This window comes from Ctenocephalides felis, unplaced genomic scaffold (genome assembly GCF_003426905.1).
Source record: "Ctenocephalides felis isolate EL2017-DRISC unplaced genomic scaffold, ASM342690v1 CF-g0.4_SCAFFOLD_01886, whole genome shotgun sequence".
Taxonomy (NCBI): Eukaryota; Metazoa; Arthropoda; class Insecta; order Siphonaptera; family Pulicidae; genus Ctenocephalides; species Ctenocephalides felis.
The window spans coordinates 186,220,584-186,239,541 of NW_020538040.1; the positions used below are offsets into that span (position 1 = coordinate 186,220,584).

The 18,958-nt window shown below is 32.3% G+C and overlaps 3 protein-coding genes across 3 annotated transcripts in view; 2 read left to right on the forward strand and 1 right to left on the reverse strand.

Moving 5' to 3' along the window:
• LOC113376406 (FERM and PDZ domain-containing protein 4) overlaps window positions 1-10,195 on the forward strand; it is a 537,953-nt gene extending 527,758 nt beyond the window's left edge. Inside the window, exons 7-13 of the mRNA XM_026616309.1 lie at window positions 3,344-3,592; window positions 4,770-5,029; window positions 5,109-5,415; window positions 5,495-7,178; window positions 7,245-7,503; window positions 7,575-7,815; window positions 8,503-10,195. Of these exons, the coding sequence (XP_026472094.1) occupies window positions 3,344-3,592; window positions 4,770-5,029; window positions 5,109-5,415; window positions 5,495-7,178; window positions 7,245-7,503; window positions 7,575-7,815; window positions 8,503-8,883 (3,381 nt within the window). The 3' untranslated portion in view covers window positions 8,884-10,195. The remainder of the gene's footprint in view (window positions 1-3,343; window positions 3,593-4,769; window positions 5,030-5,108; window positions 5,416-5,494; window positions 7,179-7,244; window positions 7,504-7,574; window positions 7,816-8,502) is intronic.
• A 3,412-nt stretch (window positions 10,196-13,607) lies between these two features.
• LOC113376407 (coiled-coil domain-containing protein 42-like) lies at window positions 13,608-15,757 on the reverse strand. The gene is made up of 8 exons (XM_026616310.1): window positions 15,627-15,757; window positions 15,425-15,526; window positions 15,217-15,361; window positions 15,026-15,154; window positions 14,885-14,963; window positions 14,668-14,807; window positions 14,450-14,597; window positions 13,608-13,864 (listed from the first exon to the last, which is right to left on the reverse strand). Exons 1-8 carry the CDS (start codon window positions 15,755-15,757, stop codon window positions 13,608-13,610), a joined length of 1,131 nt encoding a protein of 376 aa, XP_026472095.1.
• A 2,505-nt stretch (window positions 15,758-18,262) lies between these two features.
• Window positions 18,263-18,958, forward strand: part of LOC113376409 — a 2,704-nt gene continuing 2,008 nt past the window's right edge. The window contains exons 1-2 of the mRNA XM_026616311.1: window positions 18,263-18,565; window positions 18,621-18,939. Coding sequence (XP_026472096.1) covers window positions 18,315-18,565; window positions 18,621-18,939 — 570 coding nt within the window. The 5' untranslated portion in view covers window positions 18,263-18,314. The remainder of the gene's footprint in view (window positions 18,566-18,620; window positions 18,940-18,958) is intronic.

The window sequence follows — 18,958 nt, forward strand, 5'->3', positions numbered from 1 at the left end:
GTGTAAGTCGGGCATGCTTCTGACTTAGCTATTCCCGCCACGATGGTATTTTGATTGATGAACAATGTTAATATATACAGTAGAATCTCGTCATACGGATTCGCGATTATCCGGACTATCAACCGCGACTAATTTATGTGTATGTTCATACCTACAATTCGATTAATGCTGCAATTTTGTAAATGTATGTAATGTAATGTAAGAACATATATATGCACATACATATGGAAGTGTTAATTTCTTAATAAACATTGATTTTCGTTGATATCTATGTTTGTATTTGTTATTTTTAATACATACACAATATTATTATTCATACATTCGATTATCCAGATTTTTTATTATGCAAATGCCTATCTACAACAATTAGTCCGGTTAATCGAGGTTCTAGTGTAAAAATTGAGAATATGTGTGTACTTTATGCTTACGTAGTTATAGAATTTATTAAACCTCTCCTTCGATAATTTAGATTGTTGGGTTATAATTTAACCCTTGTAGCTGTGGACTGTATTAAACATTGATTTGGTATATTAATGTATTTATTGCAGTTCTAATTACAATCACTGATTTGTTACAAGTTATAAAGAAAGAAGATATATTTATTTTTATTGGTTATTTACATGTTGTTAAGCGCACTTTACTTTTTGAAGTGAACAACTAGTTCCATTAAAACACTCCGCTACCCACCCCCCCTACCAGGGTAGCAACCATTCGTGTAAAGCTTAATGCCCTGAAGTTTGTCACCTTCATGGCCAATATAATAAAACAAAAAGACGCCCGAACAATGTGAAAAAAATAAACGTTTGTTATATTAATTATAATATGTATCTTTTCCTCCCAGAATGGTTCGTGGTTGTGAAAAACACGTGTCGATGGTCGTTTGTCAGCCGGAACCGGTGGGCGCCTTCGGACGGAAGTCGACGATGCAGCGGGCGAAGCAGCAAAGCACCGACGACCAGAGAACAGGCGACGAGGCGGCCGCGGACACCAAGCGAAAGGCGCCGCACGCCCGCGTACGGTTTGCGGAAAGCGTTTGCGTCAACGGGGCTCCATTATTTCCGGTAAATTAGAATTATAAAACTAGTGGTGCACGGCATCGTGCCTTAAGGCCAATTGCTAGAACTTTCCATACCAAAAATTAAAAAATTTCAAAAAGATTCAATTTTCTTCTAGAACTCTGAAAAAATCGATTTTTGAGATCTTTAAATTTTTTGTAAAATTTGATATTTTCGAAAAATTTCATTTTTTATACTTTGAAATATTTCGGAAAATGAACTTTTTTTGAAAATTGAACGACTCGACCTGCCTCTACCAAAATCATATCAGCACGTCTCCTTATCAATACAAATCGAATGTTTTTATAATTATTCAAATCGGTTGACTCGTGTTCCCGAAATTGTCGACGAAAATTGGTATTCGCACACACACATACATACACACACACATACATACACACATACATACACACATATACTTATAAACATACATACAAACGTACATACACACACATACATACATTTTTGCTAAGGTATGCCTAACCTTTAAACGTAAAGATATACACAAATTTTCATTTTCGATTTTTTTGCGATTACTATAACTTACCCTACGGGAAGTTAATAATTAATGTTTAATTTTATTAATTAATTTGTATTAACAGGCATTGTTCTCAAGTATATTAATTATAACCAAATTTTTACCCCATTTTTTACGAGTCTATCATATTCACATATATTCTATATTACAGTTCAATTTTAATATTTTACTACATTTCATGTACCATAATTTTTACACAAAACCAGGGCTCGATCCGAGTACCTCTGGCATATGAGTAGGGCATGATTAGCAAATTTTGCAGTTTATTTATTATGCGATTACATTTGTTTGCTGTCGAAATAGGCGTTTTTATTTTAAATAATTACATTGAGCACTGACATTACCTTTTTCAAAAAATCAGATTTAAAAAATTTATTAGAAGTTCAATGTTTTTTCTGCACGGTTGAAGTGAAACTTTGTAATGTGTAAATGAAAATAAGAAGCTGCAAAATTTGATTTTTACTGAACTTATATTATTTTTTTAAGACGAACGATCGCATATTGATCACGTCTTTTAATAATCGTTTTCGATTACGAATTGAATTATATTTTTTTAATATTTTTCACAAGAACTGCATAAATGGTAGTTCTAGTTTGATTTATAATATTTTTAAATAATTTACAAGATATACAGATAATTTAAAACATTCGGATATAACTTGCTACATTTCCAGACAATTTACAACATTTTTAAATAACACAACATTTTAAGACAATTTACTAAACTGTTATATAACTTACTATACTTTCAGACAATTTACAATACTTTCAGTAAATCTCTAACATTTTTAGGCAATCTAAAACATTTTCAGACAACCTACAACATTTTGTGACAATCTACAACATTTTCAGACAATTAACACCTTCGAAAAATCACCTCATTTTCTTAAGTCTTTTTTTTCTTAACTCTTTTTTTTCTTAACGTCTTCTTATGTATTTATATATTGGCAGACTATTTTGATGAAAATGATAGAAAATAAAGCTATGAAATGATTTAATAGTTAATTAATCATTTATAATAAAAAAATATACACCCATCAAAAAATCATAGAAAACGAAATTTAGGTTTTTAATGTATACTCATGTAAAAATGTTTGAGTTTCATTTTTTTTCAATATGTATATCTTGTGGGATATCAATGATAGTTCTAGTTGGATTAATAACATTTTTAGAAACTTTACAACTTTTTTTGGAAGAACGATTTATTTTGTATTTTTTATTAATGTTCAAGTCTATACTTTGAATGGATTGGCAATTTTGGATTGTTACGTCGTTTTCTATACATCAATAAAAATGATCGAAGATAATAATATAATATAAAATTTACATATTAAGTTTTATTAGTTACAACTTTAGGTAATGATAATTGAAACTTTATATTCCAAATAAATATTTTAAATTGTAGTTGGAAATCTAATTATTTAAATAAATACGAGTCATTTGTTAAACAATAACAGTATTTTTATCACATTCTGTTTTCTGTGTAAGGTAAATTTATCGTATTTTCTTCTGCAAACAAATTTTTCAAATTTTAAATAAAAGCAATTTATATTCAACTGTTTAATGAAGAAAACCATAGATTGAGTCCGAATCCGAAAATGGGCAGTGTAACATTTACTACTCTCAATCTCATTTCCTTTTAAATCAACACAAACACCAATTTGGTCCGCGATTAATTACCCAATTAACCCTTCTCAAGTTAAAGTAAATTTCATTAGTTGCATATAGGTATTTTGTTTTCCTTTCGCAGCCGTCGGCCTTTTCATTAGGAGACATCTGCGTGCCACCAATGGCGAACGTGTTAAAAGTTTTCTTAGAAAATGGACAGACGAAAAGTTTTAAGTACGACGCCTCGACGACTGTCGAAGATGTGGTGAGCAGTCTTAAGGACAAACTCTGCCTCACCGCTTCGGAACACTTCAGCCTGGTGCTCGAACACGTCAAAACTTTACGGAGGAACAAATTGACCCTGCTCGACCCCGAGGAATCCTTGGCAAGGGTGAGATATTTATTTTGTTTCGTTTTGGTTCCTCGGTTTTACAGAGGATAATATATATATATATATATATATATAATAAAATTTGAAAGTTTTCAGATTTTATTTAAAATCCATACGTTTCGGCTAACAAATAAATAATTTTTTTCGGAAAAGACGATATATAAATATACTTGTCATAAAAGTTTGCACATGTGTTTGACAAATTGTGAGAATAGCAGTAACTGTGGAATTTTGTCATTTTTTTTATCTTGAGACGCTATTCAAAAATCATATATTTGTTTTGTTCAAAGATGTAAAGTCGTTTCTTTTATTCAGGATCTGTAATCGGATAAACAAACCTTCAATAACTTTCTTCTGAACCAGTTTTCTTCGAAGTGTAGTATTTTAGAGTTAAAAAATCTATATTATGGTTTGAATTGTTTATATGATCTGTAATCACTGTTTTGAATTGTTTACCTTTTTTTAATTTTTTAATATTAATTTTTTGTGTTGATATAGGCGTTTGCTCAGATTTTTGCTTGTTTCGCCTATGTAAATGAGTTTGCAGTCTGTACACGTTATTTGATATACTAGGCGATCTGAATGAAATGTTGATTTGACTTTAGTATATAATATATATATATATATATATATACATTCTAGCAATTTAAATTTTATTTAAATAAATATCAAGCAATCAAATTCAATTACAATTATTTCGATATATCAATACGCACATATTGTAAATATGATTAAAATAATCCCAAGTTTATTAATTCAATAAAAGTGCGTTTATTTTATTTTCAGCATACGAAAATGACTAGTTATTTCATAATTTTAGCACTGCCATTGAATGGTCGTTTTGATTATTTTAATCGATTTATTTAGTGAATTAACACACACTCTCCTCAATTTATCGCTTGTAATTTGTGCAAATGGTTTGTGCCAAATGTCATTGGCATTTATTTTTGGCGCACTTCTGAATGGAGCATATATATCCATTATAGTTCTGTTCCAAATGAATATTGATCACATATTGCAGTATGCGGAAATAATAATTCCTTGGAAAATACCGACTAAACAGTTTTATTGGAAAGTTCGTGATGTGATTTTTACACGCTAGTTAAATAAATATAATTATGACCCATATCGGAAATCTTATTTTCGATTTACTTGATATTTTATTTTTTATTTTTAGATAGCGGCGCGTCCAGGTTCTCACAAACTACGATGTCTCTTTCGTGTAGCCTTTGTACCAGTGACGGCGGCTGCCTTAGCCCAACGTGATCTGAATGCACTTGACTACCTCTATATGCAATGTTGCAACGATGTTGCTCAGGAAAGATTTGCTCCTGAATTGCAGCCTGATGTAGCACTTAGGTTGGCTGCTCTGCACATGCATCAGCACGCTTTAGCCAATAATTTATCAACGGTCAAGCTCACCGTTAAAACAGTCGAGTGAGTAATAATAAAGCAACAATTTTTAATGATACCATATTCTTCTATTCAACTTTTACTTATGTATCATTTACCCTAGGAGAGAGTTTGGCTTAGAACGATTTGTACCAAGCGGACTTCTAGAAAATATGAAACGGAAAGAATTACGAAGATTAATTGGACATTTTCTTAAGCTCAATCAACATATGACTGGTTCTACGGGTAAACAGTTGACAGCGCTGCAAACCAAACTGCATTATTTAGATATCATATCGACGTTACCAAGTTACGGGGCCAAATGTTTTAGTTTTGATCAAAAAGGCGACGTCGTATCAGCTCCTGAAAAAGTTATACTAGTTAGTCCTCGATTTGGATTTAGTCAGATATCTAGTGCTAGAAATTCAGTGGTAAGTTTTACTTATTCTTTTTTTAATTAAAATTTCCATATTTAATACTAGTAATATATAATTTTTTAATTTTAATTAGCCGACACTGATATCAAATCTGGAAGATATTCTTCATGTCAGTCTGACCCGAGAAGATCAACTGCGATTCAACGTCGAAGTAGGACTGACCGGAGACAGACAAGCGGCGTTTTTGATGGATGATGTTGAAGCCAAAGAACTTGCTCTTGTTCTAGCTGGATACCATAGATTAGTAACAGGACGTGAGCTTTACGTCGAACAAGAAAAAGATCCTGTAAACGACGATTTAGCACCTCCATACCTCGCGCAACATTGCGTTGTACCCGATTTATGGAGTTATTTGCCAGACTCGGTAGATTTTAACTCTGTGCAGAGTATGGTGTTCAACATGCAACCGCCGTACCACAATACAATGCCGCATTATTGTACTAACGCCATTGCCCAAACTCAGTGTAAGAAATCGTCCACGGAATGTGATAGAAATATGAACACGACGTTATCAAATAACAATCATGCTCCTCGAGCTGCTTCCGAAAGCTTTGATGAATCTATAGCTTATACGAGTTCTGAAGGCCACGAATCACCTCGACTTGTGGAAGCCCGAAACGAAGAAATACTAAGGCGCGTTGCTGAAATGCAAAAGCTTGTCGAAAACTCTGAACAATACCTCAACGAACATGGTGAATCCACTCGTGCTGAATGGCAGGAGACATCGGTTGATTGTGAAGCTGAAAGCGATACGGAAAGTTCTAATAGTAGAATGTCTTCTATGGATGATTCACCTGGAAAACTGAAACACAGTGACTCATTACTATTACTGACGGAAACTTTAAATCAAGATTTACCTATACGTGCGCCAAACGGCCGCGATTGTATGATGACGAATGGTTATACATTTGCTGATGTACCATCACAATCTGAGAGTGATACTGACTCATTATATACACCAAATGGTTCACCCATGCATCGAACGCAGTATACAAAAATATCACAAAAACCTCCTATAACCAATGCAAGCGATCCTGGATTGAAAGAATATTTAAGACGACTTCGACAAGGAACGGATCGCAATAGATTTTCAGATTCGACGGATTGCGATTTGATCGACTTAACTTCAATACCACCACCACAAACTCCGGATGAACCAGATTGCCCCGAGGTTGCATCGGTTGAACCACGACTTCCGCCTACTTCTTTTGCGGATCCTGATCCAAACGCAATGTTGGGTCTTGAAGAATTTTTGGCGACAGTAGCTATTGAGCCACCAGCGCAAAAAGCTACACCAGCAGTTGAATTAACTCCGGAAGAAATTTTATCATATATCATTCCACCACCGCCAACGTCCACTGTAAGTTCAAGTATAACACAGAGTGATTCGCATTACACGAATCGTTCAGAAGTTCTTCGCGAAATCTCATCTCAAAACGACAGTGAGAGCAGCGGCGGTAATTTAAGTGATACGAGAAATAGTTTAATGATTCGATCTTTGGAAAATAATCGCGTCATTGAATATTCGACTATCGACAGAAAAGGAACGTTTTCGTGCTGCGCGAAAGATAAAACCGATCGTAGTAAACAAAAACCGATGGTTAATGGCGGCGAACCAAAAATAATGCCACGAAGTAACTCAGCAGAATTTAATAAACCACCTGAACGACCTCCGAAGACTTTGGATCAGCGGATGTATTGCAACGGACACGTTGGAAACTCTGAAGCAACAAAAAACACTCAAGTCATTGCTAAAGGTAAATATTTGATACAAAAAAAATATTGCTCTATTGGTAGACAGTACAAATTATATGTTTTTATAGTAGCTCCGATGTCTTCAAGTACATCTAACGAAGAGCGACCACCTTCATTGCCTCCACGCAATGGGGATGCCACACCGCCTCCTTTACCGCACTCGTACGTGCTCCCTAAGAAACCTCCTCTGCCACCAGCGCCCATCCTTGCTAAAACACCAGCAAGTCCGAATTCTCAGCAGCGAGTGGCATCGATCGGATCTCCTCATTTACAACGTGGAAGAATATTTGATCAGGCTAACAGTCATTCCTTACCGAGACATTGCAGGTAAAAATTTATTAGCATGAAACATTTGATATATTGATCACTATCATATTACATTCCTAATCTTTTTTCAGATCACACTCAGAAACGACGATAGGTGCCAGAACGTTGTCGGAACATCGTGCACCTTGCTCACCGCAATTAAACCGCCGTAATAATTCAGTTGGCACTAATCAGGCAGCAGCTTGTCAATTGCTAGGAAAAACAGATGCAGCAATGGCTGGATTACTGGTGCGCTTAGATCAAGTTGCAGCTCAGTGCACAGCAGCACAAGCAAAGGGAGGTGGAGATAGTATAGATGAAGAAAAATTTCAGGTAAATCTAGTAAATTTAACGTAAATTATTTGGGGGTAAGATATAATGTGAACCAGTCAGAGGGCGCACATATTTTAGTAGTCTAGAAACCTACCAATGCCTGTAAGATGATATATAACCATTAGTATTGATTCGATTGCGGAAAGCTTTTAGAAGCACGTGATAAAACTGAATATTTGAAGTTATGTGTTATACTCATACCTCAATTTGCGTCGTGCTTACGTCCAAGTGAATTATTGACGTGAATTATTGATCGTAAGTCCAACAAAATTAGTACGGTGTTCACTAAACACATTTTTTCAATTGTATTGACGAGCATACTCGTCATGATGCGTATGCTCAAATGAATCTTTGACCTTTGGCTATTTAGATTGCAATTTTTTTTAATGAAGAAAAAAACATTAATTTATATTAGATATAAATTCCAAGATATTTAGAGTATTTTGAAGCTTTGGCGGTATGAAATAAGTAGCTGTACGCGGCATTTTAGTTCAAAGCCACTTTTTACCTCAAAACAACATTTTACTTCGATTCTGACTATGCAAAACTGAGTGGTCAGTCCAATGAGCGCACCACAGTTAACTGGTTAAGCAACGATGTAACTTGGAAAAAACGCAAAACGATGCAAATTGAGGTATGGATGTCTATATTTAATGCGATATAATATAATACTTTGTACGTATTCAGACCGCACGTGAAGAGCTAACCGCCCAGGCTCTGCGCCTAGTGACGTCCAGCAAATTGTTAGTGATATCAATGTCCGACTCATCATTAGCTGGTCTACCAGAACACCTCGCAGCCAGTCTGACGGCATTAAGAAGCATCACCGAGCTCACCCAATCTCTTTGCGTCCACACCAGCTCTCCACTTCAAACGCGTAATATTGTTCTTAAAGTCCACGATGTAGCTTCAGGTTTCCGCGAACTGGCCGCTGTAAAAGTGGGTCCTATGTCCTCATCTTCAATAAATGGTGACCCTGACCGCGGTGGGCAATTAGCTCTTCGGGCAGAATGTTTAGCCGACGTTCTTGCTGCACTCCTGCGCAGCCTGCGAGTTTTCTCTCCATAGTCGGCGATCTAGAATTGATGGTTGTACAGAAGCGTGATATGGTAAAAAAATAGCTCATATGTTTAAATTAAGTAGATTAACCGATAGCGAAGAAATGAATGACTTTTTGTATAAAAGATAGGAAAGGGAAAACACCTTCAGCGTTCAGTAATGTGTTTTCTGCTTTTATATTCTGTTGTTTGTTGTTGTTATTGAAGTGCGCCGATGAGAATGTATTATTGAAGTACTGTGTATTAATTTTTCATGTTAATAAATATAATATTAATCACTGTGCCCCACATAATCTATGGTCGTAACAAATGTTAAGGGATAACATTTTATTCGGAATTGACTTACATCCATAATTATATTATATTATTATTAAAATTTTACGTTTTTTAACATAACGTTTATAATAGTTTATACATTTTGCATTAAAATTTTTAATATATTTCGGCATTTTTATCACATTAGCCATACGGGAGTATTCTCCGCCAAAGTGACACTGATGTATGAGCCAACAAGCTGCCCAAGTTTTTGTTACCCAAAATATTTTAAGACTTTTCGATCATTATCAATAATTTAAATCAGACCGATATATTGTCTGTGTGCAGAAGTCAATACATTGGATGTCGTCTACAAGCGACACTCGTACACACAGGTTGCCATGCGGATGTCGACTATAGACGACGCTCGTAGCGAAAGGGCTAATATATAAAATTTTATTAAGACACATTTTATTTTAATTTCAATACTCATCATTTCTTAAGCCGTCCATAAAAATACTGCTAAATAACATAGGTTTTCATTAATAAAAAATTCATTAAAATTACAACATTGGGTAGTATAATACTCTTATATAAATTGTACCAAACACTTTTGCTTACTTATTTTAATTAATACCAATGAAATATTTCTAGATATATTTATGTATAAAAAATATGTTAATATATTTGTTTATAGAAGCTATGTTATGAGTGCTTAAATATTGATGTGCTAAAAAAACTTTTTAATTCATAAGTTATTAATATACCTAAGATATATTTGTTTTGAAATTTTGTTCATAGTTTATTGACATATTTTATACTGTTATTGCAGCAAACTAAATTGTTGAACGATTATAATAACAGTCAACCTTCTTATAACGCGGTATCGAGATTGCGACAACCCTTTTATAACGCGGTTTTCCTTCAACTGCCCATAAGTTTATTCCGCGCTTTCTATGGATGACTCTAGTAACTAGATACTAGGATTATAATATAGATTTCAATATCGACTATTCTGTTTTTTACAATATTTTTATATGAACATGTTCTTTATTATGTCAGACCTCTTTTACAGCACTCTAATATTTCTAAAAAAATTCTGATTAAAATTTTTTGTTGGAAACATTTTTTTAGTTTAGCTTTCATTTCATCCTGTAGGGGGGTTGACTGTCCTTATATTATAATCACTTAATATTTTCTATATAATATTTGGCTATTTATACGATATAGTTAATTCCATCAAGGCAGTTAAATAATTATTGCAGTTTATCATTCCAGTTACATGATTTGTTGATAGGTCCTCTAGTTCATATAAGTTGAAATAAAATATAATAAATGTTTTCATTAAAATCATATCATCTTTAACAGCTGTGAATTATAGATGTGATGTGTCATAAAAATTGAAATAATTACTTATATGTTCAGACAAATATACCTAGCTGCCTATATATATAATATTCAGAGGGTATTCTCAAGAATTTGATTTGCGAGTGTGCCGTATTAGATGATCTTATTAAGCTACGATATGCCAAAGTTGACAAAAATTTTGTTAATTCAATACCAAATGACTTGGTTCAAATAGTATTGAGGAAAAGCTTTGTAATTACGCGTTTTTACATAACTTGTTTGTAAGGATTTATTGTTATTTTTTATAAAATCTATATTTCACATAATGGTATTATTTAAGAAGTTAGAAACGGAACGAGGAGTTTATGTTGTTCGAGTTTTAAAATAAAAGTAATTTATGGGACGATTCGGCCGCACAATAGGCTAATGTTATGGCAAGGCCATGTTCGTGCATTATGCTATTAAATCATACTGAATACTGTCAAGATGTCATGTATTTGTTGTGCATTCAGTCGTTTTTCACATAAACTGCAACGTCACTCGTATGTTATGAAGCTGGGTCAGAAAGACCCTGTTATCTAATCGTTTTTTTTTTTTGACATTTGTGCGTTTTCTAGGTTAGGTTTTCTATCTGACAACCTGAGACTGCACAGCTACCATATGGCTTCTGTCAATATTTAGAATGAATTTGTATGGAATATAAAATAGTCTTGCCATAACCTTGGTCTGTTATGCGGCAGAATCGGTTCAATTAGTTTTCATCTTAATTGCATCAGAGTCATTTATAAACAAATGTTAGAGAAACATATGTATATAATTTTTTATACCGTTTTAATATTAAATAATGCAATGTTGGTAGATCTCATTTAGGGTATGGTGTGGCACAGAGGTCCAATTTGACTTTTAGTAACTACAATCACAACAAATAACACATATCTAACAAACAACTTACATCGAACTATGTTCAGTAAAATTTCTAGGAAAAAAATTGATTTGCTAAGTATGTACTTTTCTAAAATTAGTTGCAGCCCATTTTTTTGCCAAGATCATACTGAATACAAATTTCGTATTATTATTTTTTATACATTTGTCATTGTTTACTTGGTCTTTGGTTCACTTGGTCCAGGATGCACTTGGTCCTTTTTACCTCAACCAAATATAAGCTTTTACAGAGTTTTAGTCTAACTTAAAAATAACAATACACCTTATACAACAATTAAATAATGTATATATATAAACTGTATTCAAGTATTGTAAACTAAACAACAGTGCTCAAAACCAAACAGCTGACAGCGAAAAGAAATACTTTTGTTAGATAATTGACAATGCGGTCTTTTATCGGCCGATTTAAGGCAGTGTCTGATTACACATCTTTTGCCCTCTACTTTAAAATAGTATCGTTAAATAATTCCAAACTTAATTTGTTTTTTGAGATAATTGGACCTTTTTACTCACGCCTCTCTCTACCCTAAATTACGTCTGTCAAAAATTTCCAATCATTTTTATAAATCCTGGATTAAAATCGTGCATTCCCAAATTAATGTTGTAGGAACTCGACTGCTGAATCACAAGAGTTTTATAATAAACAAAATCTCATATACGAATATTTGTGGAATTTTACAGGTGGATAATATAATTAGTGTTTTATAAATTTCGTATTGATTTTAGAATTTGCAAGAGATGTTAAGGAATCAATAATAAGTACTTTTTGAAAAAAATTTGACCAATAATAACGTTCATTATCAAAATGTATCATATCCAAATGGAAAGGCATTTCTGTATATGCCTGTGTCTGTGTAGAAAAATCTAAAACTGTAGATTAATTAATAGAGACAAATACTGATTTTTGGATTAAATGTGATAACAATGCATGATCATATCTAACTTTACTGTCAATATACTATAAATAATATATTCACATATTGTTTATTTTATGTACTGTTCCATGGTGTAATTGTATAGTATATACTAAATATGCTACTGATTTATAATTTAACTTTGTTTTCTATTAGCAGACTAATTTGAAATTATTTTAATACAATGAGTTTGAAATTTAGTGCATTTTATAATAACAAAAGATATTTATATACATATATAGATTTTAATATAATTTTCAAATGAATATTCTATACATTCGAATATTATGCATTTTAATACAATTTATTGAAATAGCTGTAGTCTATTGTGTTAAATATATTGCAGACTGAACTGAAAACCGTTTGTTTTTGTTTAGTCTACTTTTCAGTCTAGGTTCGATCTCAACCTCGGCCATCTCGATATCAAGCAGTACGATATCAAATTTCTACTTGATGTTATAGAACTCAGGGGACGTCCATTAATCACGTGTTCGATTTTTAATGATATTGGAATTGACCTTTTTGAAAAATTTGATTTTTTCTATACTGTCAAATATTTTGGAAATTTTGAACTTTTTTCAAAGCAATCGCTATACGTCAGCTGCGTAGAAACGAAATATCAAAGCGCGTGAGCGCCGCGACGCAGTATAACGGTTAAACATTAGTACGGAATCCATATAAAAGTGAACAAAATTTGTTCTCATTATTAAAAGATCTATAAAGCATGTGATAATTGGTTGTGTATATGTCTAATGATCATTTTTGTTCGCCAATTGGCATTTTTTTTACTTTTTTTATTGGATCTCCGAAACAGCTAGACCTGCCTTACCAAAAATTTCATCAATTTGTCAATACAAATAAAATGTTTTTTAAATTATACAAATCGGACGCTCCATTCTCTCAAAAAAATCTATTACCATTTTTGGCACTTCTGCCCCGTATCTTCGAAACGGCTCGACCTGCCCTTGTCAAAAACTTATCAGCACGTATCCTTATCAATACGAATCGAATGTTTTTAATTATTCTTCTAATTTTAATTATTTTTTAGTTTAATTATTCAAATCGGTTGACCCATGTTCCCGAAATCGTCGACAAAAAAATGTATCCGCACACACACACATCAACTAAACTAAAAATTGCAAGAACAAATTGGAGTAGGTAAGATTAAAAATTTATTAAACATAAAACATAACCAAAAATTACCAAATTACATATTTTAGTACGCTAATAAAACAAAAATTATCAATCTACTTCCATATCTAGACCAGAAATAAAGTCATGTTGCTTGGGATGATACCACGCCATCTCGAGCCTTTTCATCACTGCCTTGCTCATTATCTTGTAATAAAGCCAGGGCTTCTAATCGACTTTTTTCAGCTTCAGCCTTTTCCAGCAGCAAACGCTCTTCTCTCTCACTTACCTTGGCCAATTCCACAATCATACGAATTTCGTTGATGGCCATTTGTATAAATTTGAGATGGGATTCTGTGTCTTCGCGATCTGCCATAGGTTGGCGAACTGCACCACTTCTGTCTGGAAGTAAATGTCAAGTGAGATAATAAGCAATTAAACTAGTGGTGTATATTTTTTGCACATTTTGTTCCATATCTCCGAAACGTCTGGACCTGCCTTTGCCAAAAACTAATCACCACTTTCCTCCATTATTACAAATTGAATGTTTTTTGGATCATTCAAATTGTATACTCTGTTCCTTCAAAAACTTGATTTCTATTTTCTACACCCTATGCTCTGTAACTCCAAAACGACTGGACCGACTTTTGCGAAAAACTAATCAGCACGTCTCCTTATCAATAGGAATCGGTTGTTTTCTGAACCATTCAAATCGGTTGATCTGTGCGCCCGAGAACGTAGACGAAAAATTGTATCCATACATACATACATACACACACATCCATTTTTTCTAAAGTATGCCAAAATGTTCAGAAACCTTCAAACCGTGAATATATGCAAAAATTTTTGGGAAGTTAATAGTGATTTTAATTTAGTTGCACTGAATAGGAATATATAACTTTTTCTTGAGCAACCTTACCCTAAGAGCTACAATTTTTCTTATTTTTATTCTTACCATTCTTGATCTATAAATATCATTTTACTTACTTCTTCGTTTCATTAGTTCCACATACATGTCCCAAAATAAATCTTTGACAATAAATATTTCAGATTCTTTTGAGTAAACCAAATCTTTTATTCTGACTATTCTTGACTCCCAAATTTGAGACTCGTACTTCACATCTTGATAGCGTTTCTAGAAACATAAAAAATAATTATTAGCTACATTTTAAACAATCTTTAATTATTGTAATAATCATAATTACATCCATTTGTGCCAATGCTGTATTTAGGCTGATTATTTTTGAGTTCTTCTCGGCTGCCAGTAGGCCAACTTCATTTCGAGTTTTTTCCAATTCTCGCATGTTTCTTTGCTGGGATATAGCAATCTCTTCTCTTGCTGAAACTATAATAGAATCATGATAATTAATACTTAATTTTAAATTTTTATAAAGTTATAATTACTATTTTTGGTCTACTTACCCAATGCCTGATAACGCTTATGAGTATCAGCAATGCTGTGGAGATTGGGCGATATCTCTACAACATCTTCTAGGTATTTCTAAAATAATAATAACAAATAAGTGAATTTTTAATATTACAATACATTTTTCTTATACCTACCTCATAGGCCCTGTATTTTTCAATATGTCTTAACAAAACACTCTTGACATGATTATAAAATTCCACCTGATTGTTCAGCTCTGCAACATCAGAAAGGAGAGCATCGTGTACTATTGTTTCGGTTTCATACTGAAATAAACAATTGCACATATAACAAAAAAGCTTTGTAATCCAAATTTTATATTTACAACCTTTCTTTGAGCTCTTTCAATCTTGTCCTTGTTTTCTTTTACAAATTTGTTGAACCGCAGAAAGTGTTTTCTGAGTTCTTGTTCAGCTATCAGAAATTCTTCATATTGCGATTTAAACTTTCGTGTCATTATTGCTTCCCTGCGTCTGTAGAAATATTATAATATGAGCAATCAAATAATAATATAATAAAATATATTATTAACCAACCTTGTTTCATCTAAATACATCTGAGCTGATTCTTTTTCTCGTTGTATCTCCAACATTGCACATGCAGGACCAGCTCGTGATAAATCCCATGGTGGCTTACCTCTGTAAAATATAAATATTTCTATCAAATACTAAGCAAAAACCAAAGAAAATTTATACCTAGTATCTATTATTATTATTATTGTGATATTTATCAACTTACGTCGCAGCCTTCTTCAAAAAAAGTGTTTCTTGATATTCAGCTTCCGCCTGCACAGGTGCAAAATCCAAGGGATTGTATTTAACATGGTATTCTAACTTTATTTTTTGTTCCGGTATGTTCCAGTCTTCCATTTTAAACTAAATATTAATTTATTAATGAATAATTTAGTATTATAAAAATTATACGAAGTGATTTTAAAAATAATAACTTTTGATAAAAATCAATCAAAATATTTAAACAGTCATTTGTTTTTTGAATTTGGTGCTATGGGACATGCATATGAAGTAAGTTACATCATACGTCCATGGTAATAAGGAACTTATTTAATATTTTAACCTTTGCCACTCGCGAATTTCGAGATTTATATGAATTTTGGCATCCGAGTGGAAAGGGTTAACTTCTCGTAGGGTAAGTTATTGTAATCGTCCAAAAATCGAAATTGTAATTTTTGCATATTTTTACATTTTATGGATGTACGTAGTATGTATGTATGTATACAATTTTTCGTCGACGTTTTCGGGAGCACCGCTCAACCGATTTGAATTATTCAGAAAGCATTCGATTTCTATTGATAAGGAGACTTGCAAAATTTGGTTCAGCCGTTTTGAAGATACGTAGCAAAAAGTGCAGAAAATAGAATTCGAGCTTTTGAGAGCACGGAGCATCCGATTTGAATGATTCAAATAACATTCAATTTGTAATGATGGGGAGAAATGGTGATTAGCTTTTGGCAAAGACAGGTCCTGTCGTTTCGGAGATACGGAGCAAAATGTGCTAAAAATGGCAGTTTTTGAGAGAACGAAGCATTAGATTTGAATGATACTAAAAACTTTTTGCTTGTGTTGACAAAACGATGTTTTTTTGGTAAAGCAAAAAAAATTCATTTTTTTTTATTTCTAAACAATATTCTAACCAAAATTCTAAAGCTCACTTAATATATACTTTAAATAAAATATTTTAATTTTGCAATTCAGTTGGTATAATTCTTAGAAATATGAGATAAGTTCCTTCATTCTAGCTCCCCTTTATTAGGTTCTGTTCAATAACTTTTCATGTAAACTTATATAAAAGTTACAAGATTTATAAGTATCTATAATACAGTATTTAGAATATTTGAAAACATTTAATATTCTTGGAATATTTCATTACTGTACGGGAAGTAGCAGCAATTTGCCTTTATTTATTATTATTTTATTTTATTATTTACTTTTAGTTTTCATTTCATTTTAAAATACAATTTAGTGTGACAAAAATTATGTAAAGTGATTTTAAAAACAATTTTTGCAAAAATCAAACAAAATACTTGAACAATCATTTGTTTTTTTGAATTTGGTGCCACCTTATATTCATATGAAGTAAGTAACATCGTACGTCTATGTTAAGAATAAACTTAACATGGACCTAATATTTTTTATTTTTTATGATTCCTGCCATTTTTTTATTTTTTAAGCTTCTTTCTCGAATGAAATATAATGTAGTATTTAAAATATTATACGAAATGATTTTAAAAATAATAATTTTTGACTACAATCAATCAAAATATTGAAATAGCGATTTGTGTTTTGAATTTTGCGCCAACTAACATGTGTGTGAAGTAAGCAATATACGACAAACTGTCATCCACTTGATGTAATTATTGTAAGTTTTTGTTTGATTTAGTAACTTTTAGGTTTTTATTTTAAATTAAATATATTTTAGTATCACAATTATTATACAAAAAGATTTTAAAAATAATAACTTTTGACAAAAATCAATCAAAATATTTAAATAGCGATTTGTTTTTTGAATTTTGCGCCAACTAACATGTGTGTGAAGTAAGCAATATACGACAAACTGTCATTCACTTGTTGAAATAATAAACAATAATAATATTGTTGAAATAATAAAATAATAATAAACAATGTTTATTTACTTAGTGCTCAGCCTCCATATTTGGACAAATGTATGTATTCAGTTTTTTATGAAAAGACTCTATTACAATTATTATATTAAAATATTATTTGTATTCCAGACCCAGCACTATTTTATATATAATTAATAGGTATATGATTTTATAAACCAAATCATAATAATTTATATTTTGATACGCATTGTTGCCAGATTTAGGAATCTACAAAAACCTGGTATAATGAGTGAAGAAATATCTGTTTGCAGCAGGGAACATTCCATAAAAATAAGTAATATGCATAATCATGATGTCGTTAGTAATTCTGTTATATTACTAAGAGGTACTGTAAGAAATACTAGCACATGCAATAATAGCATTATTATTAACCATTATCACAATGGAGAAATCATACAAACGTTTATGTGCAATGTCCACAATTCTGTCTTCAAATGTCTAGTACAACTGAAATTATCAATAAACCATTTTGAACTTAAATATTGCAGCAACACCATTAACTGCAATGTAGACTATAAAGTGATCAGTACTGTTCATACTGTGGCACCGGTTTTAATTATATGTGACAACCACGATGGCACTATTTCTGCTCCAGATGAATATTCAAAATCTTTAGAAAGCAGTCGCAGCAGATTGATGCTTGCTGTACAATTGATGCAATATTTCTTTGCTGAAAAAGTTTATGAGTACACAAATGCACACAAAACTTTAACATCGAATACGAAGACGATTTACCTAAAATTTATGTCCACAAAAGCAAGTTAGATGTAAATCTTGCAAATGAAATGAACGAAATAGAATTATGGCAATATTTTGCAAAAGAACTCATGATGTCGAAACTGTCCTCGCCGAAACGCAAGTTTTTAGCTGTAATCACAAACACTGAGTACAAAAGTAGTGATGCGACAAGTTTGTGCTATGATGATATTAAAAAACTGACCAATTGCTATGCAAGTGTGGGTAAAGGGAATCTAGCTTTATTTGGAAATCCTTTCTTTTACACCTGGCCTGTGGAAATAAGTGAAGTACAAAATCGGTATGTCAACTTCTATTTTCATTCTACAAACCTATTCTAATTCTATAATCCTTAGTTTTCAGGACAACGTGCTAGAGTCCTTTATTACCCAAAACAAAGAAGTTGATCCTGTGATAAAAACCATTGGAGGTTGTTACTCGTTCAGTTTTGGGGCTGCTCTTCATGAACTTGCTCATATATTTGATTTGGGGCATACTCAATATGGTTTAATGGGTCGTGAATATTTTAACATAGATAAAGTGTTCAGTTTTGGACGATACGACTTGAATCCACAAGCTCCTTACAGTGATTTAAATACAAGTAATGATGATAATAAAAGCATGAGCTGTAATAGGAAGTCCTTCACAGTTTTTAAAAAGCCAGTAAAGCCTCAAGTTACTCAATTTGCAAAGA

Excerpts from the sequence above, each read along its gene's own strand:
- LOC113376407 (XM_026616310.1), bottom strand. The coding sequence starts at position 15,757 with ATGGAAGACTGGAACATACCGGAACAAAAAATAAAGTTAGAATACCAT. Across the intron at positions 15,155-15,216 it reads TTGAAAGAGCTCAAAGAAAG|TATGAAACCGAAACAATAGT; the intron begins GTTGTAAATATA and ends TGTTTATTTCAG. Across the intron at positions 14,598-14,667 it reads CAGCATTGGCACAAATGGAT|AAACGCTATCAAGATGTGAA; the intron begins GTAATTATGATT and ends TTATGTTTCTAG.